The following is a 20,660-nucleotide window of genomic DNA, read 5'->3' as shown; positions in this document are numbered from 1 at the left end:
AAATATTTAATGTAGTATTTGATATATTACATATATTTAATGTAGCATTTAATGTAGTCTTAAACATATACTATGTATTTAATGCAACATTTATTGTAGTATTTATAAAAAATATACTCTACATTTAATATAGTATTTATTTAAAAAAAAATATATGTTATATTTAATATAGTATTTATTTTAGAAGTAAAAAAATATAGCATTATTCATTTTGTATCTATTATGGTTTTACTTGTTGATATGTGTGGGTGTATTGATATCTTTATAATCTCTAATTTTGTGCCTATAAATTAATTTTTTTCTCTTGAAACATCACAACAAGAAATTATCATCCTAGCAAAAGTTTAATAAGAGTTATGACAAAGAAAGAGATGAAAGTTATTAGAGTTGTGATTATGATCCTGATTATGTTTGACTTCTCACAAGCTAATTACAATCCTTCATCTATGCAAATTGGGTCAAATTATGGATCTGATGGACGATTCGCTTGTCAAATCAAATGTCAGAAAAAATGTCAAAAATATCTATTACTTCCACCAGGTGTTATTTTTTATATAATATGTTATCATTCATGTTTTCGGAAATGTGATAAAATGCCCATCGATGTTGCTCAAGATTGTGTCACTAGTTGTGTCTTGACCAAGCCAATTGACGTCAACATTGGTATTCATTCTCTCACAACATTGATATCTTTTTAAGGTTTTATATATCATTCTTTATAGTTGAGTTAATTATATTTTTACATGTGTTTGTTTATTGACTTTATGTATCAGATGTTCGTGGTCTTACAGATGACATGGTGGATTCTTGTATACAAGAGTGTTACAAGTAATATTTATTACAAAAATATTGTCCAAGAACATGGTTGTTAAGAGAAATAGTATACATGCATAATTGTAATAAGCAAATCTTAAATATGAATAATATCTATTTTATCTTTTGTAAATCCTTTGTCTAATTATATTTTCCTTAATTTTTCTTCTCTTCCTTTCATATATTAGTGAATACGCTTACAAATAATATTAAAGATGACACTAAAGAATGATAAGGCCAATATAATAACATATTTACCTTTGGGATAGATGCACTAATCAAGGTTATATCCCTAATCGAAACTTTAGATGAGTTAATCCATGAGTACACATTGGATTCAAAAAATTATCCCCTTTGGGAAAACAAATTTCCTAACCCAATGTGTTCTCCAATAACTTCATTCCCCCAAAAAAATTAAAACAAAACAAGAATGCACCAAACATATAATATGACAAGATATAGCTTAGGACACAATGAGCTATCAATGTGAGGTCATTATAATAGCACATTCTTCTTTGGGCAAAATGCACACACACCAGAATCACAACCTAGGTCAATACCTTAGGTGGGTTAATACTTGAGTACACACTAAATTTAGGAAGTTGCCCCTTTGGGTAGACAAATCCTCTAATCCAATGCATTCCCCCCAATAACTCCATCCATTTTAAAATTTTAATTTAGACTTATCAGAAAACATTCCTCAAACTACAACAAAATTTCATGAATTAATGTGAGTGGTCCCACTTTGACGGTAACGACTTGTAACAACTCATGAAAATTCTTTTAAAATATGTTTGTTATAAATGAAGTTTGTCACTTTTTAAAATATTATATATAAAGGTATTTTTTTTAAATCAATCATTCGTTATATATTTAATTTTAAATTTTAAAGGCATAAATATCCATGCAACACGGGTTAAAACACCAGCCAACTTCAACACAAATATTTAACTAAAATGTTATACATATTTTCAATTTTTAAAAATATATTTAATTTAATTGACAATGAAATATTTAGTTTTTTAGGCTTAAAAATTCCAATGAAATATTTCAAGTATATTCCAAATGTTCTCATCATTCTAAGTTATTATTATTAATAAATAAACTAATAAAGAAGATAATATTCAGTTAACAATATAATAGTGGCTAAGTTAAAATTTTGGTTCTCGTAGTTTATTATATTCATGATTTTGATTTTCTCTTATTTTAATTGTAATATTTGATCTTCTTCTAGTTTTTTAAATTGATAATTTTGATTCTCATAACTGATAGATTATTAACTAGTAATTATGATTAATTGAGTTATTAATTTAGTTATAAATGAATTAAAACCATTAATTGTTAAAAAAGTTAATAAAACAATTATTTATAACTCTAATTTTGTACAATACGGTGCTCCTTCTCTTCTCCACAAATACCTATTTTACCGTCCCACACAATTCCACTAACAACAACACGATATTAGATTTAATAATCTTTTATTAAAGTTTTTAATGATTAATAAATTTTCTTTAATTATTAACTTTTTTAATATCTCCAATAATTATAATGATTAGTTTATAATCTACCAAGGAGGACTAAAATCACTAAAATCACCAATTTATAAAACTAAAGGATCAAATGTTAGAAATAAAAATTAAAAAAACTAAAATTATAATTTAACCTTTAATATGCAATCATAATTGAATGTTAACTTTTATAAATCAAATGAAAACATCTTTTAGCGTTTCCATAACATATTATTCAATCATAATTATATTAAAAATATTTTCAAGGGAACCCGTGCAACGCATGAATAAAAACTAGTATATATATATATATATGTTCCACCCGAACTTTCATTTTCATGTTTTCTCTATTATTAGATCCGAAGCTTCTGTCTAGATTTGGCTGTCACGGACAAACAATCCTAAAAAAGCTCTTGAATTTGCTTTCAAGGCAAGATAACGTGTATAAATTATTTTATTGGCAGCAACAATCACATGGCTTATGTACGCATTTTTTAAAATAAAAAAATTAAAAAATCATAACAGATATTACAACTTTTCACTTCAGACATCGTAGCAATTATTATAACTTACCCCATTTTAAATAATTTTTTTTTAAATATACTTTCAAATGGAAAATTTTAAATTTTTTTACCCGATTAGTAAAAATGCCAAAAAAAACTGGGCCGTACCGCCCGTACGTAATCACACTCAAGTATTCATCCATTTTATATTCTTTACTTTTTTTTTTGCTGAATATATATTTACTTTAATCCTATCCTATGGTTCACATTTTCTGTTTTTTTTTTCGAATACATGTGAAAACAGAAAAATATAAAATTTCTAAAAATAAATAGTTCAAACACATGTTTCTTCTTTTAGGATTTAGTTTATCAAATAGTGTTAAAGATATATATAATATATATTGTTAGTAATACATTCTTTTACAAACCTTTTCCATATATTATTATTGATTAAAATTTATTAAAAATTTTAAATTCTGAAAAGAGATATATTAAATAATAAGTGGAACTAAAAAAGCATTATAATTTCTAACAAATTTTAACTAATAAAAAATAAATTTAAAAGAATATGCTACTTTTATTTTTCTTATAATTAATTCATTACATGTTTAAATTCATACCTATTTCCTTTCGTCTCAATATTAAAAAAAATACATATAACACGTTAATTAATTAACAAAGATATTTAATCACAGCATCAATTTCAATCAATATTTTTGTTCAACTTATTTTCATTTGAATTTAGTATAATGATAAGATAAAGTCATTCAAACTTAACATCTCAAAATCAAATGAATGATATTTTGAAAATAATATATATATATATATATATATATATATATATATATAATATTTGAAATCAGATGGAATAATATTTACGTAAGGCTTGTAGCTAGATAGTATGAGACCTTTAATTAATTTGCATGGTCCGCCACAACATGACTGAAAGAAGCCAGACTTAGCTCAAATACCATAACCCTGCCAGAAAATTAAATGAAATAATATTGACATCTCCCGCTTGCCTTTCCCTCTTCAGGACGTCGGCTAATAATTAATGGGATATTATGTTATATATGGATTGAATTTAATTTACAAGAGTGTGAATTTTATATTATAAGTTAGAATAAATATTTTTTGAAGTAATTATTAAAAAGAATAATAAGTTTTTATTATACTATTAATAATTTATAATTAAATGAGAATATTTTATCATCATGAAAATGTTTTCTATTTAATTTCATGTCCATTATCCTTTATTCAATAATTTAACAATTTGCTACGAAAAGTAAATCCATATGCCGTAGGTAACACGCAATTCACAAATAAAATCAAATACATCTCCCGTAGCCCGTAGGTAATATACGCATATTAATATAACATTTACGTTGATACTATTAATTAATTTCAATATATATTCTAATAATATTTAATAATTTAAAATTAATTTTATCCTGACAGTAAAAATTATATAGCAATGAATTTTTATTATCTGACTTTATTTTTATTTTGAGGTTTTAAAGTTTTGAAAAAATTTAATAAAATTATTTTATGATATTATTATTCATTTGTAAAAATGTCAAAAATAATAATAGAGTTAGAAGAATAAGTGTGAAATTTTATTTAATGAAAAATATGTTACTACTATCATGTCTCTTATCGATAACTTAACTACAAATAAATAAATAAGTATGAACTGTCCCCAAACATTGCAGTTTGCACCATTGAAATGATTTATATATGAAGAAAAGTGATTGGTGAACATAACTCCTGTTTGCCCAAAATATCAGAGTTAATTAATTGACGTGAAAGAGTCTGAGGTGCGGAGGCACCATTTTGTAATAAGAATAAAAAAATTAAATGAAAATTAAATTATTGGAAAGATGTTAAATTGCTAATAAATATCTCAGCCTATGCATACCTTTACATGAATTATTTGAATTAAAACTAAATTTTTTTAATAAAAAAAATGCATCCGCACCTCCACGTGATTTTAATCATATAATAAAATTTACATCAAGAGGAAATTATGTAAAAGTTTGAAATTTATACATAGACTGAATTTTTCGCTACCAACCAATAAAATACTGATATATTTTTAATTAATATACTTGTTTTAATTTGAAATCAGTTCTAGCCATGATAATCTAATGATCGATTAGCTCACACTGAGAAATTGAAAAGTGTTATGGAGGTAGTTTTCGCTTTTATTCAGGAAAAAAATAGATTTTGCTTTTACCCTTAATTCAATATTGTTTATTTTAAGCCATAATGATATGGAGATAATTGTTATGGAGGTAATTTTTGTTTTTATCTTATGTTAGCATTGTTTATTCTAAGTAATACTGATTTGGACTTGGGATGATTATTATCGAGGCCATTCCAACTTTCCCTAATTAACTCGATTAATTATGAAGGGAATTGTCTTAAGCTTAAACCGATACTTGGCACAATGGCAACGAGATAAGATTAAAAATTCACATATAGATAATGGTGTGCGTGCCACGACATGCAACCACATGTCTTCTAATATGATGCTAACAAACTTTTCTGTTAAAAACATTTATAAATATCGAGACTCCCCTCAAAACAATTTCTGATTCTAGCATCAAAGTCTCTCTAGATATGGTAACGAGAATTGCTCGAGAACCATGGTGATCCACCATGTTCGATCTCTATTGCGTTGTTGACCTTGACTAGGATCCTGTCCCTTGGACTCACTTCACAACAAGATGCACACACAAAAGCATATCATATGAAAATGATTAAAATAAAAAAATTAAAATATTTTAAATTCAAATTAAAATTTTATTTAATTATAAAATCTCTAAAATATTTACTAAATAAAAAATCAAATATTTTAAAATTATTTTAACTTTTTATTTTTTTTTATTATTTAGTATGGGCACACCGCACATGTTGTGCCACGAGTCTGTCAAAGATACTTCAGTGTTCAGATTGATGTGTAGATTGGAGGCACTCTCTTTTTGGTACATAATTTCTTACACTTATACTCTTTCTACATAGATCGAGGAACTCTTTGATTTTTATAAGAAAAACTACTACTTTAATTTCAGTTTTCAAAACTAAAAATAGAAATGGCTTAAATTTATTTTTTTATACTTTTTTTTAACATTTATTCATATTATGATAATAAATAAAGTATCTTTATTGTGTATAATATGTAATTGATTCATATATATATATATATATGCACAATTTATATTTTTTAAATGAGTCCCATTTGAGCTTCCTCCTCCTGTGACTTTTGCCCTCCATTTGGATTGAAGGAAAGAAAATGAAAGAAGAGACAAAATTTAAAATTTAAATTAAGAAGAAAATGAAAAGAAAAAAAATTGTATTAACAAATCAACTTTTTTCTTTTAAATATCTGAACACCTATCTTAACTTTCACGCCACGGCGATACAATTTAAAAGCTATATATGGTAATGCCAACTTGCCCTAGTATTAGTTTGACTTGAACTATTTAAATACACACCATATGATTGGCATTTTGAAGTCAAATAGCAACTATTGACATAAATTTGAATTTGAAAGTGAAATTTATATATATAAAAAAAAAAGTTAGGCACAAAAACATAATTAGTCCTTAAAATAAAATGCCATTATTAAATGAATATTATGTTTCATTGAATGAAAATAAGTTCAGTTAACTTAATAAATTTCATAATAAATCAGTTCAAAATTTATTATTTAACTAAAAATAATAAATGTATTGAAATATCTCAACAGCCACCATAACTACTGGCCCACACCGAGAAGCGCGTAGTCATACCAAGTTGCCCTATTTGATTGACACCAAAATAAATAAAAAAACTGCCTATTTGAACTATTTAAGTATACACCATGTGATCGATTGTCATGTTGAAGTCATACGAGCAAATATCGACATCAATTGAAAACAACCACCGTCAGTACTCACCCATTTCCCCAATAAATTCAGCGTTTGATAATCAATCACGTTGTAGCCAGCACTTGCATATTCTTTCCCTTTGGCAAGTGCAATCTAAGAAAGAGCTAACAAACAAAACATGGGTTCTTTGGGCACAATCAACAACAAGCCTCATGCTGTGTGCATACCGTACCCGGCACAAGGCCACATTAACCCGATGCTAAAACTAGCAAAACTCCTTCACTTCAAAGGCTTTCACATAACCTTTGTTAACACTGAGTATAACCACAAACGTCTTCTCAAAGCAAGAGGCCCTGATTCCCTTAATGGTCTCTCTTCTTTTCGCTTTGAAACCATTCCTGATGGTCTACCTGAGACTGATCTGGATGCCACACAGGATATTCCTTCCCTGTGTGAGGCCACTAGAAGAACTTGCTCCCCTCACTTCAAGAACCTCCTTACTAAAATCAATAACTCTGATGCCCCTCCAGTGAGTTGCATTGTCTCGGATGGTGTCATGAGCTTCACTCTTGATGCTGCTGAAGAATTGGGTCTCCCCGAGGTGCTGTTTTGGACCACTAGTGCATGTGGGTTCATGTGTTACGTGCAATATGAACAACTCATTGAAAAGGGCCTAACACCCCTCAAAGGTAATGGAATATATTTGATTTTATGATTGGTACTTGGGCAGTTAATTTGTCCGAGCTATATACGCATATGCATAAATTTGTGGGGCTACGTGAGTCATTATGTATTTAACCTATTTTCAATTGAATCCAATTATGGTGACAATATGTAATTACAGTATATAGTTTGTGCGAACCATATTCATATACATAATTTTGTGAGAGCATACCCATTATAATTTTTTTATATTACATTTCAAATTATATATGGAAAGAGTTTGTAATTTTTTTTTTGGTGAATAAAGAATTTATAATTAGACATATTATATTTAAAAAAATTATGTGGGGGCAATTTGCTAGCTCCAAAAGTCTCCAAAGCATGTTCGTTCTTGTACACTTTGCTATGTATGAAAAAATTGTATTCTATATGTTAGACAAGTCTCTATTCGATTATATATATTAAGAAAAATGTAGTTCATGTGATTTTTTTTTCTAATATAGTGTATGAGTTTAATTAATTAATTACTCTTTTTTGTTTGACATATAGACTCTAGTTATATCACAAATGGGTATTTGGAGACTACAATCGATTGGATACCAGGAATTAAGGAAATTCGGTTGAAGGATCTTCCCAGCTTCATTAGAACCACAAATCCAGATGAGTTCATGCTTGATTTCATACAGTGGGAGTGTGGGAGGACTCGAAGAGCTTCTGCAATAATTTTGAACACCTTTGATGCCTTAGAGCACGACGTTTTGGAAGCGTTCTCGTCCATTTTGCCTCCGGTTTATTCCATTGGTCCTTTGAATTTACTCGTGAAACATGTTGATGACAAAGACTTAAACGCAATTGGGTCCAATCTTTGGAAGGAGGAGTCTGAGTGCGTGGAGTGGCTTGACACAAAAGAGCCCAACAGTGTCGTTTACGTGAATTTTGGTAGCATCGCGGTTATGACAAGTGAGCAATTGATTGAGTTTGCATGGGGTCTTGCTAATAGCAACAAAACCTTTTTATGGGTCATAAGACCAGATCTTGTGGCGGGCGAAAACGCTCTTTTACCTTCAGAGTTTGTGAAACAAACTGAAAAAAGAGGACTATTGTCTAGTTGGTGCTCCCAGGAACAAGTGCTGACTCACCCTGCAATTGGGGGATTTTTGACACACAGTGGTTGGAATTCAACGTTGGAAAGTGTATGTGGAGGTGTTCCAATGATATGTTGGCCTTTCTTTGCAGAGCAACAAACCAATTGTTGGTTTTGTTGTAAGGAGTGGGGGATTGGGTTGGAGATTGAAGATGTTGAGAGGGACAAAATAGAGAGCCTTGTGAGGGAGTTGATGGATGGTGAAAAGGGTAAGGAGATGAAAGAAAAAGCTTTGCAATGGAAGGAATTGGCAAAAAGTGCTGCTTTTGGCCCTGTTGGATCTTCATTTGCTAATTTGGATAACATGGTTCGTGATGTTCTTCTGGGCAAAAATGTTAAATATTCGTATTAGAAGAACTCAAATATTTTAACTTACTCCATTGTTGTGTGAAGACTTTTTTTTTTAATAACCTTTTCTTCATGGGAAATGAAATGTACCAAGTACCAACTTATCATTTGTTTATTTCTTTTTCCATTTATCTCAACCTTAATTGAAATATGAAAAATAATAGATATTCCTATTTTTTGGATTGAAGAAACGAGTAAAAAGGTAAAAATAAAAGATAACAAAATTGGAAGATGTACTAAAATCAATACAGAAAAAAAAAACTAAGAGTACTAGAATAGAATAAAAAAGATAATGAGAAATGTTTAATTATTAAATCATTGTCATACACACGTTGAGAGTACTTGTTTGATTTCAATTTCGCAATTTGTTTTCCCACAAGCTTAACACATGCAATTGTTAGTGTGAAAAGAATTTACCAATGACGGACGTCATTTTGCAAGCGTGTTATATTTTACTTTGTTTGCAAGTACATCTCCTGGATGAGTCAAGTATAATCTTATTTCAGCGTTGAACTTGAATTCTATTCGTCTTAGCCGACGTTGTTGAAAAGAATGATGGAATTGAGCATGAGGAATGAAAACTTATCTTGTGTGGATTATAAAGACTATTTTTTTATTTCAAAAAGGCAGAAGTCTAATGAATGTGAAATGATATGAAAAGAAAAGTATGTTTCAGTCTGATACTTATATATATATAAACCTTACAATATTGCTGATATAATAGTAGCAGTTGTCAAATGATATTTTTTATTATCATTAAATAACATCTATTTCGGTCACAACAAACAATAACTTCTAATTCAGTTGATGTAAAAAAAAAATTATAAAAACTAAATTGGTATTGTAAATCATTTTACAAAACTAAAACTAAAACAAAATTATTTAAACCAATAAAAGGATTTTTTTTTTCAAAGTTGAGGTGTAAGTATGCTTTTGATAAACATAAATATAGGATAGATCAAAGTGAGAAAATTATTTTAATATAAGAATAAAATATATATAAGGGTGAATTATCTTTTTAATTTTTTTATATTTTTATTTTTGAAGTTTTATTGTTGTTTTTAGTTTCTTAACCTTTTTTATTATTACTTTTAATCCTTTAACCATGAAATGTACACTATGAATCCAAGAAATGGGACCCCTTTTAGTTGATATCAAGCATTCCTCCATACAGTTGTAAAAGATTTATTCCACCTCAGAATTTGTCATTATCTCCATCCAACTCCTACTGTCATTCGTGCCTGCAAGCTGCATACTCCACTCAGGGCATGCATACATACAAGCATATAGTAAACTTCATTGGATGGAAATATCATCTTTAAAATAATTGTTGATCTGATTTTGTCACTTAAATTATTAAGAGTCATCCAATCAAAACTTGAACTTCATTTATATATTATATGTAAAAGAAGTTTGAATTTCCATATATCGTTGGATCGATAAATTATATGTAAAAAAAATTTAACGTGTCATCAATTATTTGGATCAAAATTTTAATTTGTGAACAATCGTTAGTTTAATATATTATATTTTAAGAAAACTTGGTTTGTTAGCCGTTAGATAGAAATTTTAATTTGTCAATAATTATTGATTTTATATACTATATGTATAGACATATATAATAATTTATTACTTAATTTATACTAAAATATTAAGTTAAAAAATTATATAATAAATAAAATTTTACTACTTATTATTATGATTAAAATTAACAATTAATTTAGTATTCGAGATCTTTTATATGTAAAAGAAGCTTAAACTTTTGCAAGCCTAAGATCAAAATTCTAAATTAAAAATAATCATTAATTTGATTCAAATACTTGAATATTTGTAAGTCATTAAATCAAAATTTTAATTTCACAACTGCCATTGATTTGATTAAATGCAAATTTATATTTTTTATAGAAAAGCAAATTTTATGCACAAATTTATATTTTTATAAAATTAAATTAAAACCCATTTAAAATATTCATGGCCACGTTAATGACTTTTCAAAACCAATTGACTTCATTATATTTTGTTTTAAATATTCATAACTACCATTTCAATTTTCTTTTTGATAGAAAAGAAATTGTAATTTCATATTAACTATCGCTATTAAGATATAATTAATGTAACATTTCTATTTTGCTTTAATAACATAGTATTAATTATGCAGTTGCTATCTACTCTCTTTTCCTATCATCTCACGTTATTTTCTTTCTTTGGCATTAATATGGTGCTAATCTATATATCTAAACTTCACTTGAAGTTTTAAAGCCTACATATCAAAATTTTAACTTAACAAAAATCATTATTTTATTTAAATATATAACTTTCACTTTAACATTTTTTTAGTTGTTAGATTGAAATCTTAATTTCACAACGACAATTAATATGATTTAATATGATATAACATTAAAGAAAGATTATTATTTTAAAAAAATAATGATTTCTTATTATTATCTTTTATATATTTTTAAATAGAAATAGAGAAAATAATAAAATGATAAATAATTCAGTATCAATTTTAAAAAAAAGATAGTTATCATTAAAAGATAATTATCATTAAATGAAAAAATAATATTTTTTAAATAATCATACTTTTAGTTTATTTTCTTATGACTAATTTATAAAATTTTTGCAGTGTAAATTTTTAAAATATTGATATTATGTTATTTAAACTTGGTTTCTGAAAATTTAATTACTATTTTATGAGCTGTCAGTTATCAAGGTGAGTGTAATAAAAATAAAAAAAATATCCGTATATATAACCATAAAGTGATAATTATTTTCAAAATTATATTTCAAACTATTATTTAAAGTATAATTATTAGTTAATAAATTAAAAGGTTATTAAAAATTACTGCACATAAATATTCATAACACTAACAAAATATTTATAAAATAATAGTTTACCTTTATTTTCCTATGATTAATTTATAAAATAAGGATATTACATTTTTTAACCTCGATTTTTAGAAATGTAATTATCATGTTATCAGGTGTTACTGGTTAAGGTTAAAAAAAATAATGGTTCTTTATTTAAATGTATTTGAAGTATTTTTTTTAAATAAAATTTAAACCCTTTTAAAATATTTAAAGTTTACAATAATTGATAATTTTTAAAAACCTTTTTAAATGTATTTAAAGTATTATTTTTAAATGAAATTTAAAGAGTTTTAAAATATTTAAAGTTCACATTAATTAATATTTTTTTAAGACCGTTTGACATTCTCTTTAAAAAAAAAAAAGTTTCGACATATATTTTCACTTTATGTTAATGATAAGTTTTTTTTCATCAAATGTTATCAATTCATTTTATTACATTAAATATTTTATCAGTGATAGAAATCAGTTACTACGCATACAGATGTTATTATACTCCCCCTTTCGGTCATGACTCATGTTTTATGAGGAATATATTAACTCAAAAATTAATTTTGTAACACTCAAGTTAATAGCTATAATGCATATTAGTTACACGTGTGATGCCAAACATGTAATTTTTAAATTATTATGATATGATTAAAAAAACTTAAATTATTATGTGATGCCAAACGTGTAATTTTTTAATAAATAATTAATGCTCATAGCAAGATTTTATTTTAGTTAAAAGATTATATATCATTTTTTTGCAAGAACAATATATATTCATGAATAATTAATCCTACTTCGTTCCAAAAATTATTAATACACACGTATATATAATAATATTTAATATTATTTTTTTATATATTAGCTAATATTTTTAAATTCAATATACACGTATATATGATATTTTTTTGTTTTTGATTAATATTGATTGATATTTATTACCATTTTTATCGTCGGTCACTAAATCTGTGGAGTCCGAAAGAGTAATCATTTTAGTCTCCACTCCTCAAACTTTTGTTACCTAGCTTTCTTCTTTTCAGAGCCATTATTGTAAGTCGTCTTTTGTTTTATTACCTTTGTATTAGTTACGTTCATTCTAAGCTCTTATTATATTGTTGCTTCAATTAGTAAGGGTTTTATTTTTGCTTTTAACTTTTTGTCTTTTCTTTGTAGATCTTTTCATATTCAATTCATGCCTTCGTGATTTTTTCAAATTCAATCTATGCTAATTTTTGCTCTTTTCTTATGACTATTCCAGGTTTACGAGATTTTCTTAAATTTTATGTTTAACTGATTTACTTATCGTTATCTCTTTCTATTTCTACGTAGGTAAGCATTATCATCTCCTTTACTTATATTCTCATTTCTATTAAATTTTTTATTATTTTATATTATAACCATTACTTATCGCTATCTATTTATATTTCTCTTTTGGTATGCATTTTTTCTCCTTTAATTTATTCTGATTATTATTAGTTTAATTGATATTATACCTATTACTTGTCGCTATCTCTCTTGTGTTTTGATTTCTATTAGTTAAACTCCCGTAATACCTTCCCTCCAGTCAAAATGAACCTCAATGGCGGTAATTATTTTTTTCTCCATAGAGAAACATAATTGCAAATTTTATTCTTTACATTGTTCCAATATTAACCTATAATAAGTAATTTTCAGTTCAAATTTTAAATATGCAGCTACTTAAATGTTTATGTAGCTATATGTAATACTTATTTTGTGTAACCAAAAAATCATAAGTATTTTTTATTTTATATATTTAACTTGAAATATTTTCTTGTTTAACAGGACGTAAAGACAGCATATTATTACTATAACTTTACTTCTTATTCTTTATTATAATATTTTATATAATTCTCTTAACACGATTTATTTTTCTACTCAACTGTCTTCTTATGTATGTTTATATATTTTGGCTGTATTTTTTCAATGTTTATCAATGATTACAAATGAAAACAATTGTTAAAACATTTTTTTCCAAAAGAAAATAATTTATTTTTTACATCATAATTCATTTGTAATCATTAATATTGAAAAAAATCTTAATAATTGTTTTTATTAGTGTAGTAAAAAACAAAAATAACATATGATAAAGAAGTAATATCATTGCCAAGAAGCATCCACTAATGTACTTGGAAGAATCCGGAGCACTTTGAAATATATGTTATTATTATAAATATATATATATATATATATATATATATATATATATATATATATATATATATATATTATATTTAATGAATGCGTAAATCATACCTAACTAGATTTGTAATGAATTAAATTTATTATATTTACCTAATCAGACTTATTTGTTTTTAAATTTGTTACTTTTTGGTATAGTCATATTTTTTGGATAAAAAAATTAGTTACTTTAAAATATACTTCATGAAAAAGAATAACTAAATATAATGATTTCATAATTTTGAGGTTAAATTTAAAATAACTCAAATGTATTATATCAATTAATAATTAAGTATATAAATTATATGCAAGTATAAAATGTTTTAAAGAAATTATAGATTAATAATTTCATTACAGTCGAATACAGTGTTCAATTTGAATTATTCAAATTCTTTACTATATCACATAATAAAAACTAATATCGATAATTGGATCAAAAATAAAATTTTAAATTAAATTTAAATTTTATAATAAATATATTTAAATATTATTTAATTGTAAACACATAAAATTCAAGTGTTATATTTAAAAAAAATTAATTACAAACGTAACACATAAAATTAAAGCATCTCTAACATAATATTCATAATAACAAAAAATAAATGCTCATATTTAAAAAATTATAAATTTATATTCATCATTTTTTTCAATTTATACATTATGAATCACTGTTATTAATTATTTCAAAATTAATAAATTATAATAAATTTCAATAGGTTTAATATTTTTTAAGACATCATATTTTGTTTGATCTAGATTAGAGATTATGAGTATTTCCCAACCCATAAATATTAATTTCAAATAGGATTCAATCATTTCTTCTCACAGTCAAAAAAGAAATTAGTCACTCATGAGATTAAAAAAAGAGAAAATCTTACAATATTTTAAAAAAAAGTAAGTGGGTGTATGTTAATAAATATGTACAGAATTTGTTAACTTACACTTGATCACTAAATTTTTATAAGAAATAAGTTAACAAGTTATAACTATATATTTCCTTAAAATATACCTAGTATGCTAACTTATTACTTCTAAAAAAAACGAGTATAAGCTAGTAAATCCCACATATGTAATATTTATTATAATTTATACATATTTCAATTTAATAAAATTATTAAACATTATATTTGCGAAATATATCATCTGACTTCCTAATATACTCTTTACATCTCTAATTAACTACTTAGTAACAACTACTTCCAATAAAGGTATTCCATAAAAAAAAACTAATTAATGCTTCATTGACTTTATAAAATGACAACTAATTTGGATTTTTTTTTTTGTTGCTAAAACATCATATGTAAAGTAGAACAAAGATACTATTTAACCAACATTCTTTTATGTATGGATCACAACCATGATTTTAGCATCCCTCATTTTGTGCCTATAAATGTCTCCCTCGTTAAAACATCACACCAATTAATTTAATATCTTCGAAAAAAACTGGGATAGATTTATAGATATAATGCAAAGACATGATCAAGAAGGAGATGAAAACTACAAGAGTTTTGATTATGATCATGATTGTGTTGGGCTTCTCATAAGCTAATTACAATCTTTCATTTATTCAAATTGAATTAAATCATGTGTCTAATCTTGATTGTCATAACAAATGTGAACTTGAATGTGCACCTTTACTTCTACTTCTAGTTGATGCTGCATACATAATATGTCATATGGGTGTATTGCAAAATGTCATGACATGCAGTTTCATTGATGTTATTCACGATTGTAATAGTGGCGGTACCTTCACCAAGTCCATTAGTTTTCTTTTAAGATTTTATAATTATTCTTCATAATTGAGTTGATTATATTTTACATATTTTTGTTAATCAACTCTATATGTCATATGATTGTGGTCATGCGGCCGATGTAGTAGATTCTATTGTACAAGAGTGTCACACGTAACATTTTGTTACAAGAATATTCAAGAATATGATTGTTAGGAAAAACAATATCCATGCATGATTGTGATAAATATAAATTTTAAATGATGGATAATATCTATTTCTTAATTTTTGTAAATCCTTTGTCCCATTATTTTCTTTTTTTCTCATGTTCATTTTATAAATTTTTAAATTATATAAGTTTTTTTAGAGGAAGAACACTAACAAGTTATTAGACATGCGAAAAATACTGATAACCAACATATAAAAAAATTTGAGAAATTATTGATGAGTTTAGCAACACAGAAAGCAATTCTAACCATTTTTTATGTACGAAAAAAATCCATATATGCAATAGATTAAAAGACCTATCCTATTTTAATTAGCAAGTTTAAATATTTTTTTAATTCTTATAAATGTATTTTCTTATAGTTTTAGTTTTTTTAAAAGGATTCTTTATTTTAATCTTTATAAAAAAATTATAATATTTTTTATGCTTACATAATAATATTATATTGAAAAATATTTTAAGATGAGATGTATTTATAGTTTTAAAAATTGGCACAGTTTGGGAATTGGACCAATCAGGCTAAGCAGTACATTGGATCGGCCATGTCATCAACTCCATTTCGTTTATATATATTTTCATTTTATTAAGAAAAAATGAAACAACTCCATTTCGTTTAAAAAAATCAAAACTGAAAAGAATACGAAAGACATAAATGTTGAACGCAAAAATGCAAATAGAAAATCTAAGACCAAGCATTCTCGCACAACCACGACAAGATGAAGTTAGGTAGCCGTGTTGGTATCACGATTTAAAATATAAAACCTACAGCTCTATTAAAAAAGTGTGTGTGTATATATATATATATATTCTAATTTATAATTTTAAAAAAAATCCGGAACATATTAAACGGAAATAAGAAAAAGTTGATTTCTATACAATTAAAAATAAAGAAATCGTGATGTAAAAAATATAAAATATAATTACCTATTTTTTAAAAAATAATTAAAATCAGTTTTTTTAATATAAATTAAATTTTCAAAACGTTATTTTTTAAAAGAAAAAAATGGCTCGCAGAGATCATATCCAATTTGGTTGAAAAATATAAAAGAAAACGTAATTTATTGTTTTTTACTATAAATTATTTTTATAAAAATGATTGAGTTTTCAAATTCTTTTAAATTGTACAATTATTACAATCTTTTTAAATAGATTTGAATTAGTTAATCTTATATATTTAAATAAATGCGTATTTTAATTTACATTATTTTTTAATACACAATTTTTAAAATACATTTATATGTGGTGAGTGATGAGAGAGAGATTGAAAATTTATTGTATGAGAGAGGAGAGAGTGTTTGAAAAATTTAATGCTAGTCGTGACTCGTGAGAGATGATTATTTAAATTGAATACTAAAATATTATAGTATCTAAGTTAAAGTTATTATAATAAAAAATTGATTGTTTTTTTTCCAAAATTTATAGTATAGTTGTTAATACAACTCATATTAAAAAAAGTGTGAGTATATAATTAATATTCAACACCATAAACTTCGGAGAAAAAATTCTACAAACTCATTTACTTTAATCAAATTAATTTAAGAATATTATAATTAAATTCAAAAAAATTTCTCTCTCCTATGACCCGCATTAAATTTTCAAAATTTCTCTCCTCTCTCTTCTTTTATTAGCATTAAATTTTTAATTTATCACAAATGTAAATAATAAAAAAAGCATCAAATATAAACTCATTTACTTTAATCAAATTAATTTAAGAATATTATAGTAATTATAATTAAATTTAAAAAAATTCTCTCTCCTATGACCCGCATTAAATTTTCAAAATTTCTCTCCTCTCTCTTCTTTTATTAGCATTAAAGTTTTAATTTATCTGTCCTCACTCCTCTAAAGCAAATCTAAGTAATAAAAAAAAGCATCAAATATAAGTTAAACAATTATGGAGAAATTGATTCAGAAATAATAATAAAATATTTTTTAAAAAAACTTAAATAAATTTGAAAAATAATTAATTTTAATAAAGGAAATTCAGGTGAATTGGAGCGCTTTTTTGTTCGGATTTTTATTTGGTATATATAATATATCAATTCATGATAGGGGGAATTATAATAGAAATATATCAATTATTATTAAAAATGTTTTCACAAGAATTATTTGAGTGCATAAAATAATATAATAAAAACTTAGTCAATTAAAGTTATAAAAAGAACCTGTTCAAAGTTACGTTTATTTTGCTGTAAAAAAAGTTACGTTTATCTTCATATTCATCATTTTTAATTAATTTGAATCACTTCCGTTAATATATAAGTAAATAAAATTCTAAAAACTATAAATTGGAAAGAAAAAGCATTTATTTTTATAAAATTGAATTACTCATCTGTTTTGGATAGTTTCATCATTTATAAAAAGAACCTGTTCAAAGTTACGTTTATTTTGCTGTAAAAAAAGTTACGTTTATCTTCATATTCATCATTTTTAATTAATTTGAATCACTTCCGTTGATATATAAGTAAATAAAATTCTAAAAACTATAAATTGGAAAGAAAAAGCATTTATTTTATAAAATTGAATTACTCATTTATTTTGGATAGTTTCATCATTTCGTATAGTTTCATCATTTATATATTTATAGTTCCTATAATTTGAAAGTAATTTTTTAATTTATGTCGTATATATTTTAATTTTTTTTAGTCTATATACTTTATATTTTAAGTTTTTTTTAGTCCTGTGATTTGAAAGTGATTTTCTTTATTTTTTATAATTTGTATTTTAATATTCTTTTATTTTCTATAATTTGAAAGTAATACTTTTAGTCCTTATACTTTATATTTTAATTTCATTTTAGTTCTTATTATCAAAATATGAGTAATAACATCAATTGTAATTAATTATGGAAATATTAGTAAGTAATTCGTAACTAATTTATCACAAGATAATTTGTAATAAAAAATAGTTGATAATTTATAACTAATTATTTTTATATATTTTTGTAGTAAAATATTAAAAGATAATTAAAATACAAATTATAGAGACTAAAAAAAAGATCACATTCAAATTATAGGTATTAAAAGAAAATTAGAATACAAACTATAAGGATTAAAAATATTATTTTTAAATTATAAGGACTAAAAGATAATTAAAATATAAATTATAGGAACTAAAAAAATCACTTTCAAATTATAGGAACTAAAAAATATAAATCCTAAAACTATAAGAATGAAATAAATAATTTAACTTTTTATAATATATAGTTTTTATAATGCCCTCATATTTATATTACTAGGAGAGAGGAGAGAGAAAAGATAGATAAATTAAAAATCTAATGCTGATAAAAGAGGAGAGATACTAGAAAGTCTGAAAATTTAATGGTAGTTATATATGAGACAAAAAAGTTTTTTTGAATTCAATTAAATTAATTTGATTAAAGCAAATGAGTTTGTGGGTTGTCTTTTTCAAATTTTATGGTGTTAATTGCTAATGTGCTTATACGAAAAAAAAGAAGATATGAGTGGATTAGCATTTCCCTCTCTCTATATGTTAAATGTGGCATTCAATTTAATATTTATAACAAATATGTTATATTTAATATAACATTTATTACAATATTTATGTTGTAGCATTTAATGTATTATTTGATATATAATATTTATTATAGATTATAAATATATTTAATTTTAATTAATAATATTATTAAATATTATATTTATGAAATATAATATACTCCATCCATTCCAAATTGTATGACATTTAAGGTTGACACAAATATTAAAAAATATAATTAATATCTTGAATTTCATAAAAAAAATATCCTCTAACTTTTTAATATATTATTTATCTCTCTAATTAGTTAGTTAAACAACAATATAATTAATATCTTGAATTTCATAAAATATCCTTCATTTATTTTGTAAAACAACAATAATTTGAAACTTTTTTTTTTTTTGCTAAAACATCATATAAAGTGAAATTGAGGTAATATTTAACAAACATTCTTTAATGCATGGATGAGAAGGATATTTTTACTATCCCTTATTTTTTCCCTATAAATTGATGTCTTCCCCCTTGAACCATCACAACAAGAATTTAATATCTTCACAAAAATCTGAGATAGATTTATAGATATAGAGCATAGTCATGACAAAGAAAGAGATGAAAACAACTGGAGTTATGATTATGATCATGATTATGTTGGGTTTCTCACAAGCTAGATATAATCCTTTATTTGTGCAAACTAGGCCAACCCATGTGTCTGATAAACTTAATTGTCGTGACAAATGTACACTAGATTGTTCACCTTTACTACTACCTCCATTTGCCGGTGCATTTTTAATATGTTACTTCCCGTGTATGAAAAAATGTCACAACAACCCCATTGATGTTGTCCACAGTTGTAAGAGTGATTGTGCCTTGACCAAGTCCATTAACGCCAATAGTGGTATCATTCTCTTACAACATTAGTGTCTTTTTAAAGTTTTATAATTGTTCTTTATAATTGAGTTGATTATATATTTATATGTTTTCTTTAATCAACTTTACATTTCAGATGCTCGTGATCCTGCGACTGACATGGTTGATTCTTGTGTACAAGAATGTCACAAGTAATATTTGTTACAAAAATGTTTAAGAATATGATTGTTAGAAGAAATAATATCCATGTAATTGATAAATCTTAATGGATGAGTAAAATCTATTTCTTATTTTCCATCAATCCTTTGTCCAATTACTTTCCTTCATTTTTCTTTTTTTTTCTTGCTAATATTTTCTTATGTTCCTTTTATAAATTAGTGAATATACTTACAAATAATATTAATGATGCCACTAATAAGTTATTAGACATAAGAAA

At 24.7% G+C, this 20,660-nt stretch overlaps 1 protein-coding gene and 2 long non-coding RNA genes across 3 annotated transcripts; all 3 read left to right on the top strand.

Annotated features, from left to right (window-relative positions):
* Positions 1 to 295: 295 nt before the first annotated feature.
* Positions 296 to 946, top strand: LOC114380900. The gene is made up of 2 exons (XR_003659883.1): positions 296 to 663; positions 774 to 946. It is a non-coding gene; the product is annotated as an uncharacterized LOC114380900 (long non-coding RNA).
* Positions 947 to 6,705: 5,759 nt separating this feature from the next.
* On the top strand, positions 6,706 to 9,012 carry LOC114381088 (7-deoxyloganetin glucosyltransferase-like). The gene is made up of 2 exons (XM_028340271.1): positions 6,706 to 7,385; positions 7,909 to 9,012. The coding sequence occupies exons 1-2, from the start codon at positions 6,875 to 6,877 to the stop codon at positions 8,853 to 8,855; spliced, it is 1,458 nt and encodes a 485-aa protein (XP_028196072.1). The 5' UTR covers positions 6,706 to 6,874; the 3' UTR covers positions 8,856 to 9,012.
* A 10,828-nt stretch (positions 9,013 to 19,840) lies between these two features.
* Positions 19,841 to 20,525, top strand: LOC114380817. The gene is made up of 2 exons (XR_003659872.1): positions 19,841 to 20,252; positions 20,361 to 20,525. It is a non-coding gene; the product is annotated as an uncharacterized LOC114380817 (long non-coding RNA).
* Positions 20,526 to 20,660: the final 135 nt, after the last annotated feature.

Source organism: Glycine soja, chromosome 13, assembly GCF_004193775.1.
Source record: "Glycine soja cultivar W05 chromosome 13, ASM419377v2, whole genome shotgun sequence".
In the NCBI taxonomy this organism is placed as follows: Eukaryota; Viridiplantae; Streptophyta; class Magnoliopsida; order Fabales; family Fabaceae; genus Glycine; species Glycine soja.
This window is presented reverse-complemented; position numbering and strand designations above follow the sequence as displayed.

Excerpts from the sequence above, each read along its gene's own strand:
- LOC114381088 (XM_028340271.1), top strand. The coding sequence starts at position 6,875 with ATGGGTTCTTTGGGCACAATCAACAACAAGCCTCATGCTGTGTGCATA. Across the intron at positions 7,386-7,908 it reads GGGCCTAACACCCCTCAAAG|ACTCTAGTTATATCACAAAT; the intron begins GTAATGGAATAT and ends TTTGACATATAG.